The 13,918-nt window shown below is 33.2% G+C and overlaps 1 protein-coding gene across 1 annotated transcript; it reads left to right on the forward strand.

The window, feature by feature from the left end:
• Window positions 1-3,239: 3,239 nt before the first annotated feature.
• On the forward strand, window positions 3,240-4,181 carry LOC308638804 (olfactory receptor 8K5; the record flags this gene model as incomplete). Its single annotated transcript, XM_081276607.1, has 1 exon — window positions 3,240-4,181. One exon carries the CDS (start codon window positions 3,240-3,242, stop codon window positions 4,179-4,181), a length of 942 nt encoding a protein of 313 aa, XP_081132733.1.
• Window positions 4,182-13,918: the final 9,737 nt, after the last annotated feature.

Below are 13,918 nucleotides of genomic sequence, written 5' to 3' on the forward strand. Positions count from 1 at the left end.
CATTGCAATTGATTACTGCAGTGTGGTATGGCAATGGCTATCCAACTGTAGTATTTCCTGAGCTGGTCAGGTGCTAATTTAAGTGTTGACTCATCATGAGTAACAGAGAACCATTATATCATGTAGGACTCCATGGAATTATACAGATACTTTTACTAATTTGTTACTTTCTTTGAGTTTTCCCATACTTTTTCCCACTGGGAAAGATGTAAGTATTCTTAGATAATTATTAGACATATTAAAGTAGATCTTTAAACCTCTCAGAAGATTTGGGCATCATGTTCTGCACAATTAGATGCTAATTCCTCTGGGATCATCTCTGGAAGAAAAACTATAAATTCTTCCTACCCAGAGCAAAAGGATGTATAAACTGAGATAATTTCCAATTCTTCAGTAAGGTAAGTGGATAAGAAGTGTCTTTGATCTTGATTACATGGATATTGGTAATTTCTCATAGACCATAGACACTTTTATGGCAAATGACAAATGATTGCTCAAATAAACCACAAAAAAACATTATCACCTTTGTGCAACGGGGTTCCTTGGAGTACTCTGGTGCTTTAAATAATTAAGTCCTATGTATCAAATAGGTGTCCTAGGCCTATTTTTTTGTATTAGTATTTGGAAATTGGAAGTAAAAGGATGTCAGAAATATTTGAAAAACTGATTATCAATTAGAAATATTAATTTATTGATTAATTATATTTCTCAAAAGATTTGCAGGTAAAGTATTGGATACCCGATTACATTTAGTTTCATGCAAATATTTAACAAATTATAACATATTTTATATAATCTTTGATAAGGGAAAATATTATTTAGGATAAATAGAGCTAATGCAATATTTGAAAGAGAAGTTTTCTCCAGGAAACTTGTATGTATAAAATTATAGATGTTTAGTTTTTTTTATATTTTCCTAATGGGTTGCTTACTATAGATCACTTGGAAAAAAATCATTACACATGGAAAATATTATAATAATTTTTAAGAGTTTTAGAGTTGTGCAGGAACCACCAAACTGCACAGAATTCTGATTTTACTATGCCAAAAAGTTAAAATACCACTTATTTTCCACACAAAAGAATAGGCAGAGTAAGATTCAAGACATAGCAGAGTGAGAGTTAACAACTGACATGTACACTCAATTTGCAAGAGAATAATTCTTAGCAATACACTGAAGATTTTAAGGTGGTAGAATTGGTAACAGGAATTCTGAATCCTTTCTCCATCCACTGCATCCCATCTTCTATCTTAAACACAATGATAAGTCTTGCACAGTTTCTCATTCAGAATAAAGTTGTGTAGGTATATAAGTAATATTAGTGAACAAAGAGTGGATCTGAAACAAGAATGGGCCTCAGTGGAGACAACAGACAACTTCATCCTGGAAGAAGGAATGGACTCAGTTCAGGGATCTCCAGTATCACCCTCCTCCCCTGTCCTCAATACTTGAATCAGAAAGCTAACTGGGCATTCTAAGTGAGAATTCCTAGAACTGATACAGGAGCTCTAAGTTGGCTCTAGACTATAGCTGAAAAAGGTAAAGCTGGCATTTTATAACAGAATAACTCTTTCCTGCATTTTATGACTGATATTTTTTAACTCCAGTCATTCCTCCAATCAAAAATTATGATGGCAGACCTATACTCCCAGGCTCAGCACTTTAGCAAGATCCTAAGCAACCTAGCAAGACCCCATATCAAAAAAAAAAAATATATATATATATATAAATCAATAAAATAATAAGATCTGGGAATGTGGCTCAGTGGGCTCAGGTTAAGCAACTCTGGACTCAAATCTCAGTACCAAAAATTAATTAATTAATTAATTAAAATTTAAAAGCATGCTTCCAGCATTTCAGCATTTCAGGGTTTCACTGAGGAAAAATTAACGTCAGCAGATTGACAATCCAAGAGAATTAGGCTAAATCAACTGCATGATTTTTAATCAGAGCAGTTCTTTTTTCTAAAATTTCATATAAATTCATTAAATAAATGATAAGGTATTTATTTCTGAAATATTTGAAAACCATAGTTGTATACTTTATAAAATCTAAATTATGAAATTTCAGGAAATTTGACATTCAGTGATAATTGCTGAAATAAATGTTCAAGTGGTATATGTGCTTTATGAATTCTGTGATACCCACAGTATGGCATTAAATATGCAACTGAAAACTCAAAGTCATTGAATAATATAAATCATATATTACTGCATTTCTACAATTTTATATTAAAGGAAACAAAAATGTATTGAATTAAATACTTGAAATTCTTGAATAATATATTCCACATATCTTTGCAGGAATAAGCTTATGCTAATTGGGGCTTTCCCTTTCAACAATGAAATAAAATCACACGTGCAAGTTAAAAATGAATATGATTACCTGCAGAGTAGAAAAAGAATTCTAAAATATTGATTATAAATAAACTGATTGTCAAAATATTATGAAATATATCAAAAAAACTCCAGGCACTTTTCAGATACAGGGTAGTAGGCATGTCCTTTGAAGCCATTATCTAATCATAATGAAAGGATTATTCAATGATCAATGTTATTGACTTTGAACAATATGCCTAAACTCACTAACCCTCAAATACAATGTAATTAACTCAGGTCCCTTAGCTGGACCCCACCAATGCTTTGCCATATTAATGGAAGAGCCACAAAGAAGACATTGGAATTTAGAGCAAGTGGGATGAACTGGTCATGGCTAAGTCCCTTACATTCACATTTACAAAGAGATAAGATTTAGGAGTGCATCCCTGAGTCTTCTGCACAACCTTTGAATTGCAGATGCGGATCTCTAAAGCTTATACTATTCTGTTTATGTTGTTTACTTTTTTTTAATTTTTATCTTTAAAATATAAAAATTCCAAAAAACTCTCACACAAAAATGAATGTTAACTAAAGAAAAACTGTGAATCCATTTTGTGGAAGAAATGAAATTGAATCTTTCGTCATCAGTACCTCTATGGTTTTGTTTCAAGGCATGTGTTCCAAACACTGTGAATCTGCTGATTTTTTTATATAGTACAAATGGATGTGTTCTCATGGTAGTTAGAAGATTCTACTGTTTATTCTTATCTAAGTGTTAGATACATAAACTATTTTTATTTCCCAGGTTATGATTAAATTCCCTATACAGCCTATAAATATTATTGCTATTTTAGATGAGATTAAAAAAATAAAAGTGTATAAAACTCTCTCTTTCCTCCCAGAAGGGAAAACTGGACCAAATGGGCCAACAGAACCATACAGTGCTGACTGAATTTATTCTGGCAGGAGTCTCCAGGCGGCCAGAGCTTCAGCTTCCCCTCTTTGGGGTCTTCCTCCTCATCTACACACTCACAGTGGTGGGCAACCTAGGCATGATCATTCTGACCAAGCTGGACTCCCGCCTGCACACACCTATGTATTTTTTTATCAGACATCTGGCTTTCATTGACCTTGGCAATTCCACTGTTATTTGTCCCAAGATGCTGGTAAATTTTGTTGTGGATCGAAATACCATTTCTCATAATGCATGTGCTACACAGTTGGCTTTCTTCCTTGTGTTCATTATCAGTGAATTTTTCATCTTGTCCGCTATGGCTTACGACCGCTATGTGGCCATTTGCAACCCTTTGCTCTACAATGTTACCATGTCTCAGAGACTCTGTCATGTGCTGGTGGGCATTCCATACCTCTATAGCACCTTTCAGGCTCTCTTTTTCACTATTAAGATTTTTACATTGAACTTCTGTGGCTCTAAGATCATCAGTCATTTCTACTGTGATGATGTTCCTTTGTTACCTATGCTCTGCTCAAATGCACAGGAAATACAATTGTTGATCATACTATTTTCAGCATTTAACATGATCTCATCCCTCCTAGTTGTCCTAGTGTCCTACCTTCTGATTCTGCTAGCCATATGCAGAATGCATTCTGCAGAAGGCAGGAAAAAAGGTTTCTCCACATGTGGTTCTCATCTGACAGTGGTGGTAGTGTTCTATGGGTCTCTCTTTTTTATATACTTGCAACCTAAATCCTCTCACTCTTTTGAGACTGATAAAATAGCCTCTGTGTTTTACACTTTGGTGATTCCCATGCTTAACCCCTTAATCTACAGCTTAAGGAACAAAGAGGTAAAAAATGCTTTCCACAGGGTTTTTAAGAATCAGTGTAAGCATTTTATTTAAAATTCATTATGGAATCATGTCAAAATAAACCATGAGGAAGAAAACATTATGTTAAAATGTTTCTTTATTTTATTCATTTGAGATCTGCAAAAAGAAGATTTTGATATACTCAGACATCATGAAGTGATCTTTTAATATAGTTGACATATCTCCACTTCTGATTTTATTTATTTAAATCTTCTTTTATGTTAGTCTACCTAAGGGCATGTCAATTTTGTTTATTTTTATTTTGTAATTCAACTCTGAATTTTATTGATTTAATTTAAACTTTTAAAACTATTTAGTGTCCTATGATATCATGTAATGTGGAGATGGTTCTAGGGAAGAATATGTATTCTTTTTTTTCTTGGATGCAAAATTCTCTATATATCTGTTAGACCTCTTTGGTCTAAAGTACAGGTACAGGGAGCTCAAAAATGAGTTCAAAAGGACACATTATAATGAAACAATCAGAAACAGAAAAGCTTTTTTAAAGTGAAAGACTCTTAAAAATGAGAGGAAATTTCATCAAAATGAAAGAAATATTAGTAGAGTAGATGAAGGGGCTTGAGGAGAAAAAAAGACTGAACTCTCATATGTGCATGCATGGATGTGGCACAGTGGGTCTTGGCATCAATCATATCCATAGGACACTAAATTTAAAAAAGTAAACTGTAAATGGATTGAAGTGTGATGGGTGGAATGAGGGGGACACATGTGGAGGTGAGTCATGCTTGGGACTGAATTGTAGTGGGCTGTGTTTCCTGCTCTGTGATCCTGGTTTTATATATAACTGAAGAGAATTTCTTTTTAAAAAGGAATAGAAGATGAAAAATTCTGAAAGCATCAGTAAAGAGAACTGCATAACAACAATAACTGTGACATCAAAACCATAAATCATGCATGTGGGTGGAAGATGAACAGAACTGCAGAGTTTTTATACGTGAGAGAAGTTAGGTTGCTGTAGCTAAATAGACTAGCATAACAGCACATTTTATTTAAATCTCATGGTAAATGCAAATCAAAACATCTAATAGACTCACAAGGGATAAAGAGGCAGGAATCAAAACATCACTATAAAATATCAACAAATAAAAAGGACAAGAGCAAGAGAGAAAGAAACAAAGTTTTTCAAAATAACCAGAACAATTAATACAACTCATATCAAACATCCATCCATAATTACTTTTTAAATGTAAGCCACCTTAACTATCCAGTAAATAATAATAGGGTAGCTCAATGGATTAATTTATTTGTTTTGAATAACCCTCAAAATATACTCCTTAGGAAACTGCTGAAATGTTATGAATATATTTTGTTCATGAGGAACTTATTCTGACTATAGACCTCTACTCTGTGTTTCTAACATTGATAGTCTTAAAATAATGGTTGAGGTGACATCCACAAAATTTTGTGTGTGTGTGTGTGTGTTTTAGATAATATTGGGTTAATTAAGCATGTCTTTAAACCAAATCAAATAATGCATTACCTTTTTCTCTTTTTCATATTGAACCGTATTATATCTATAGGCAATTTGAAAGGTATTATGTACCTGGTGTTATGTGTCTGGATATGAAATGTCCCTCAAATGCTTAGTGTCAAAGACTTTGTCCCCCATTCAGCATTGTTCATTGGAGGAGCTTTTGGAAGCAATTGGATCATGAGGGCTCTGAGCTCATCAGTGTAGATTAATTCTCTGATAGATGAATAGACTAGTAGAAGGTGGGATCTAGATAGAGAAATGTGGTCATTGGCATGCTCTTAGGGATGGTATCTTGTCCCTGGCCCCATCTCTCCCCAGAGTAATACAGCCACTGACCATGAACTAAAACCGCTGAAGCCATGAGACAAAATAAATCTGTTTACCTTTAAGTGCTTGATAACAGGTATTTTGGTTATAACAATTAAATAATACTATAAATTTTCAATATGCAAGTAGGCTTAACTTTCATGTAGTTTTAAAGTAATTATGGTAATGAGCCTCTGAAATATCATTTTTGTTGTTGTTGACATTTTCCTTCTGACCTCCCGGAGCAGATTTTTAACATTTACTATATGTACATATAAATTACATAATACATACACACACATACTTTTTCAGTGATAAATGACAGCTTTTATATGGATTCTTCACTATTTTATGTATATTTTCTTCAAAAAATTTCTGTACATGATTTTTAGAAAGTGATCCTGTTTCAAAAAACTTAGAAATTAATGAATGCTATATTTTTCTTTAACTTTTTTTATTTCTCAATTGTTCTTTTGAGAAATTTTAAAGTAAAGTCTTTTTTATTACTATTTTTGTTCTTTTTAGTTACATATGACTGTAGAATGTATTTTGACAAATTATATACATAGAGTATAACTTATTCTATTTAGGATCCCATTCTTGTGGTTGTACATAATGGCAGTTATCCTGGTCATGTTTTCAATACAAGGCTAGAAAAGTTATGCCCGATTAATTCTATCGTCCTTCCTACTCCTCTTCCCATTCCCTTCCCTTAGTTCCCCTTTGTCTATTCCAATGGATTTCTATTATTCTCCTGCATACCCTTCCTTGTTTTGGATTAGTATCCATATATCAGACAGAATATTCAGCCTTGAGTTTTTTTGGGACTGGCTTATTTCACTTATTATGGTATTTATTCTCTAGTTCCATCCATTTGCTATAAGGTGACATTATTTCATTCTTTTTATGGCTGAGTGATATTTCATTGTGTATATATGCCACATTTTCTTTACCCATTCATCAGTTGAGGACACATATTGTTTCCATAGCTTGGTTATTATGAGTTGAGCTGCTATAAATATTGATATTGCTGCATCACTCTAGTATGCTGATTTTAAGTTCCTTGGGTATAAGCTGAGGAGTAAGACAGGTACATAAAATTCATCTCTAGGTGGATAAAGGATCTAGGCCTTAGTCCAGAGTCTTTGCACTTACTAGAAGAAAAAGTAGGCCTAACTTTCCAACATGTTGATTTAGGAACCGACTTCCTCAATAAGACTTTTAAAGTACAATTAAAATGAAGAATCAGTAAATGGGATGTTAACAAACTTCTTTGCAGTGGAAGAAACAATTAAGCACCATGAACAGAGAGCTTACAGAATGGGAGAAAATCTTTACCACCTGTACTTCAGATAAAGCATTAATCTCCAGGTTATATAAAGAACTAAAATAATCAACACCAGAAAAATAAATAACCCAATCATTAAGTGGGCAAAGGTACTGAATATATACTTCACAGAATAATAAATATGAATGGTTGAAAAAAGTAAATGAAAAAATGTTCAATATCTTTAGCAATTAGAGAAATGCTAATTTAAACTACACTGAGACTCCAAAATAAAATCTTAGTAAAAACAAACAAACAAAAAGACCTTATTAAAAAAACAAGAACTTCACTTTCAAGAACATACAAGATTGAAGTGGAGAAAGAAAGATATCTGTACAAATGGAAAACAAAATGAGCAGGAGTAGATATTATCAGAGTTCTTAGCCAGAGGCTTGACTCTGGAAATCCCAGCAGACCAGATTGGGCCACCTGCCACCTGGAGAGTCCAATCAGAGACAAATAGTGGTGATACTGATATTATTCAGTGTGATATTTTGGTGAAAAACAGGATCCCAGTGTCCTAAGCCCTGTCTTTAAGGTGGTGATAAGAGTTTCCAGTTAATATAGGGCATGGACAGAAAACAGGGGCAAGAATTATGCATAGTCATGCAGTCTTTATCAAAAAGTGACCTTATTGATAATCACATCAAGTCTGGCTCTGCGGGGTCCTGCTGGCTCTGAGGAACTAGTCATTGTTTGAGTGGGCAAGTTCCTGACATGAAATGATGACTTCCACTTAGCCAGGCAGCCTTAGTTCCCATCATGGAGGGATTGATCAGCAAGATTCTCTCATTCTGGAACCCTGAAGATACCTCAGTTACTCTTATTTTGGTTTCTTCAGTCTTGAAAGGAAGTGAATAATACACTCTCCAAAACACTTGTATTAGAATATCTAGAAATGTGAACTAAAATTTTAAAAGATGTGCATTAAAATTGATATTGTAAAACATGGGAGGGAAGGAATAACAGTATCTGCTGCCAAAAACAATGAAAAATTGGGAAAATATATATGTCACATACATTTTATGATGTTTGATGGTTGTCAGCACAGTGCTAGGCCATAGTGGGGAAGGGACACAATTACTTGGTCCTGATATGGGATGGTGGTGGCACAGAAGAACACAAAGGTCATGCTGAGATAAAAACAAAAAATCATGTTGAAGTGTTCTGAAGTGCCCAGAAAATAGGGACCTGACTGTTTCAGTGGAGAGACCTTGGCAAGGAAAGTGATTAAGAAATCAACATAAAACCTGTTTTACACTTTATATGGCCCTTAAACTGTACTTATTAATATGAGACTCCATAAGGTCAAAGTAACATCAACTGTAAGGAAAGAAAAACTATCAAGAATCTGTATGATGGGAACTACCAAACCCTAGGAAGACACTCACTGTGTTCTAAGTGCATTCAATGAGGACAACAGAAGGGAGAAGAAAAGGCCTCAGAGGAAAGAGTTAATTAAGCTCCACTCTTGTAGATAGCAACAATAAACTTCAAAAGGATTAGCATGACTATAAGTAAGTCAACTGTCTGCTAAACACTAGAGCAAAATGATTCTGACACTTCATATTAAAATGTTTGTGACGTCCAGCATCCAAATAAGTACTTATTTCAACTAATGTTGGAAAAGTAGGAAAATATTATCCATAATTGTAAGAAAAATCAATTACCAGAAGTAAAACCATAATAATAGAAATGGTAGATACAGCAGAAAAGAACTTTAAAACACTTCCAAGAACTTCAATGTAAACATGGATATTAGAAAGAGACATAGAAATTATAAGGAAAACATAGATTATTAGGGCTAAAGGTACTGTTGGCAAAAAAGAAAAAAATTCCATTGTTTATTTTTTAAGAGCAGATTTGACAGTGCCCAGGGAAAATAGTAACTTTGAACACAAGACAATAGAAACCAGCACATGTCAAGTACAGAGAGAAAGACAAATGGGTTAAAAATTACAAAATTTGTAAGGTATATGTGAAATAAATTATTTCAGAAGATGAAATAAAAAATAAGAATGTATTAAGACTTTGCAATAAAAGTGATAAGTCAGAATAACATGGAACAATATGTTTATTATTAAAAATATGATTTTTTGTCATCTGAACAAAAATGTTAGAAATGAAAAGAAAGATATGACTTTATGATCTTTCTGGTAAGTATCAAATAAGTGATGATAAGACAAACTACCGCACCAGTTTTAAACAATAAATACCATAGAAAAATAGCTTGAACTTACCAGAGGCAGGTTGTAAAATGCATTTCACACTAAATGAATGAATAATTTTCTCAGTTTTACTTCTTGTAGTTTGAAGTAATGCCTAGTCTTGATAACTTGATAGCAATCTGATATAAACTCCAGTCTTTCAGAACTAATGAACATGAAGCAAAGTTTGTAACAAACACAGCCCAAGGAAAATTTGAATACATCCAAGAAAAGATAATCAGAATGATGAAAATACATGTTCTGTGTTCAAACTCTAATTTGTTAACTGTGAAATGTGCAGATGAGAGTAGACGCAACAGTACAGAGAAGGTTAAATATGAATGGATATTTATATTGCAACCTGTAGCTCAGAGTTCACATTTTGAGTCAAATTATACTAATTATCTCTTAAACTTACTAAACAAATAGAAACCAAAATTCCAAAAGATACCAACATTCACACTTTTAAAAAAAATACAATATCCAAGAGAGAATCCATAATTTCATGATACACAAATGTACAAGACAATTAAATCAAGGCGTTATGTGAGAACAGAGCCTGGTTCTTATTTCTTCAGAATCCTTCTATTCTTGGGAAGATTCTGTGAACCTGGACCTTGGCATATGGCTTCATTAAATTTCTGGCTTCTCCTACTTCCCCCATCCCATGCATCAAAATTTATCTTTTATATGAGGAAGTCATGGATGTGAGGCTGTTTTTTCTGATACTGGTGATACAAATAGCTATGTTATATAGCATTGAAGGATGCTGAAAAAAAGAAGTAAATATGAACAGAAAAATGACATCTAAAATAAAATCGAGACAACTAATTTAATCTAAAACACATATAAACATCGCAATAAAAGAATTCCAACCCTATTTAAAAGTGGACTAAAGTTTAGAAATTTTATAAGTGCAGATAAATAAACAACCAACACAGAAATATGGAAAGATGTTCATTTATCAATAGTTATCACATAAGTAAAAATTAAAATTGCAATGAGATAGCATTTTGTGTCAATTCTTATTTCTAGTTTTAAAATTGAAAAATTAAAAGTAAAACATCTTTCAACACTTATTATTGGTGGTGATGGGAAAAATAACCCTTTGATGCATAGCTGTTGGTAACAAAATGTGTTAGAATAAATGTGAAAATCTCACATTTCTTCTGAAGATCTCAGGAAAAGGATCCAGTTATTCAACTTTTGGATCTACAGCCAAGAAAACTGTACGCTTGTGTCAACAAACATACTTGCATAGAACATTTAAAGTAGATTTTTCATAAAGACCCAAAATTCACCTAAGCACCAACAGAAGACTGGGAAAGCAATGGGAAGATCTGTATCAATAGAGTGAACATACTATGGATGAATTTCAAAGCAATATGCTGAGTGAAAGAAACCAAATCAAGACTGCTATTCTACATTTGTGAAATTCAAGACCAGAAGAAAAGTCTGTAGGGAGGGTTCAGTGGCCTGGAACTGAGAAAATGTTGTTTGGGGCTTAAAGCATGAGAAACATTTTCTAATGATTGATGTGAGTTATCAAGGTTAAACACATGAAAGAATTTCCTTCAGTATTGAAAATATTCTCTATCTTGATTTAAGCATTAGTTTATAGGCATAAATGAAAATATTTTTTAAAAGACTCATTAATCTGTACACTTCAGTTCCCTATTTCTATATATGTAATTTTTTTCTTAATACAGAAATCATAAAAGAAAAGGACATTGATACAAATAGTTAGAGATGATGTCCATTAACAGTAGTTTGTACCTTGTTAAGGAGACATGGAATATTATCCAACAGTGGTTGGATATTGCAATTCCATTGCAGTGGTTTTAAAGAAGTGTGCTACTACAATCACTTTCCAACTACATAGTATTTTCTGAGCTTGTGAACTGCTACCTTAAATGTTCACTCATTGTTTGTAATTCTGTGCCATTAGATCATATAGGCCTCTAAAGAATTGTACAGATCATTTATTTTGGTTTTGTTCCTTTGCATGAGTTGTCCCATATCTTTTCTCACTAGAGAAAATGTAGGGATCCCTGGATAATTATAAGACATATCAAAGCAGATTTTTAAGTCTCTCCAAAGATTTGGGCATAATGATCTGCATGAATTAGATGATACTTCCACAGGGAGCATCCTAGAGAGGGAGGAAAACCATAAATTTCTCCCACCTAGGAAAAAGAGATGCATAATATCAGAACAAAACAAATTGATTCTTCAGTAAAGGTGAGTGGAAAAGATTTGTCTTTGACCTTGCTCACATGGATAATATCTCATAGACATAGACACTCATAGGGCAATTGACAGACAATTGCTTCAAATATACCACAAAAATCATTATTATCTTTGCTAATTGGGTTTCCCTGGAGTACTATGGTGTTTTAGGGTGCTAAATCCATGAACTATTCTAAATTTTAGAACGATGGTAATTTTTAGCAATACACTGAAGATTTAAAGATAGTAGAATTGATAACAGGAATTCTGAATCCATTCTCCATCCACTGCATCGTATCTTCTATCTTAAAACCCTATGACAACAAGTCTCACACAATTTCATATTCAGAATAAAATTGTGTATAATTCATATTCGTGGACAAAGAGTGGACCTGAAACAAGAGTGGACCTTAATGCAGACAACAACAGACTACTTCATCCTGGAAGAAAGATTAGACACAGTTCAGAGATGTGTAGCATCACCCTCCTTCCAGTCCTAAGTTCTTGAATCCTAAAGCCAAAGGGGCACCTATAGTGACCTGCAATAGATGCACATTGGCTCTTCAAGGTATCTGCTCCAAGCTGTGGGTTTGAGCATCATGGTGAGCTCCCAGAAGTTACTGCCTCATAGCTGAAAAAGGTAAAGTTGCCATATGATTATAACTCTCTCCTGCATTTTATTTCACTGATTTATTTTTAACTCCAGGCACTTGTCCAAATAAAACTCATGCTTAGAGAGTTCCAAGTTTTTTCTGCAGGAAAAAGTGAAGGTGGTAGGAAGGGAATCCAATATAATCAGGCAAAACCAATAAATCAGGAATTACCTTTAAGCAGAGCGTATTTTACTGACTCTTCGTGTAAATATATAAAATTATTGGTGAAATAATTATCACTGAAATATTTGAAATGCCCAGAAAACTTCCCTGTAAATAATGCTTCATGAAATTCCAGGAAATTTGACAGTAGTAAATACTGAATAAATGTTCAAGTAAATACTTTGTGTGTGTGTGTGTGTGTGTGTGTGTGTGTGTGTGTGCAATCAGTAGTCTCCAAATTATATTCAAGGAAGCAAATCAGATGGAAAGGAAAATTCAAAGTTGTTGAATAATATAAATCATCTATTTTTGCATTTCTATGATGTTATATTAATGAAAGTCATATATTGAATTAAATTCTTGAAATCCATCAATAATATAAGCCACATATTTTCACAGGAGTAGGTACAGATCATGTGTTTATTTAAGTTTATGAAAATCTGGAGCTTTAATTTCAAAAATGAAATAAAACATACCTGCAAGTTGAGAAATGAATGTAGAGTATAAAAGTAATTTTAAAATACCAATTTTCAGTAAACTAGAGGTCAAAAGTATCATGGAATACATAATCATTTATAACAATTCTGTTAATGAAACTGCAGATAGTTTTCAGATACTGAGTAGGAGGTGTATTCATTAGAGCTATTATTATGTCATAATGACAAAGATTATTCAATAAAAAGTATTATTGACTTGGAACCACATAACTATACCGAGTGAGTCTCAAATACATTTTAATTAACTCATTCTTTCCTTAGTTGGACCTCACCAACGTTCTGCAGTATTAATGGAAGAGCCATGGAGAAGCTGTTGGAATTTAAAGAGAAAGTGAAATGAATGGTCATGGCTCATTCCCTTACATTTACAACATTCACACAGAAATAACATTTTGTAAGTGCATTTCTAGGCCTTCTCCAGAACTTGGAAGTACAGATATGGAGTCCCAAAATTTAAGGACTATGACGGTCATCTTGGCTCTCTCTCTCTTTTTAGCAATATAAAAATTTCATGAAAACTCTGAGATAAAAATGAGTGTTTACTAAAAAAAAACATTTGGGGGTCATTTTCTAGAAGAAAAAAAATTGAATCTTCATCAGTACCGATATGGCTCTGTTTTCAAATGCTAGACTCCAAATATCATTGACTGTTTGGGGTGTTTAATTTAGGTCATAAAATTTATGTGTTCCAAAGGAATTGCTTCTCTGGTGAGGTAGAAGTTTCTATTATTTGTGCTTATTTGGATGTCACACACAGAAATAATTTTTCTCTCCCACAGTATGAATAAATATCCCCATTCTTTCTATACATATTATGACTATTTTAGATGACACTCACTAAAAGAAGTGAATAAACTGTCCTGTTTCCAGGAGGGAAGAAGAAACCTGGACTAA

This window comes from Spermophilus citellus (genome assembly GCF_964194105.1).
Source record: "Spermophilus citellus genome assembly, chromosome: 2".
In the NCBI taxonomy this organism is placed as follows: domain Eukaryota; kingdom Metazoa; phylum Chordata; class Mammalia; order Rodentia; family Sciuridae; genus Spermophilus; species Spermophilus citellus.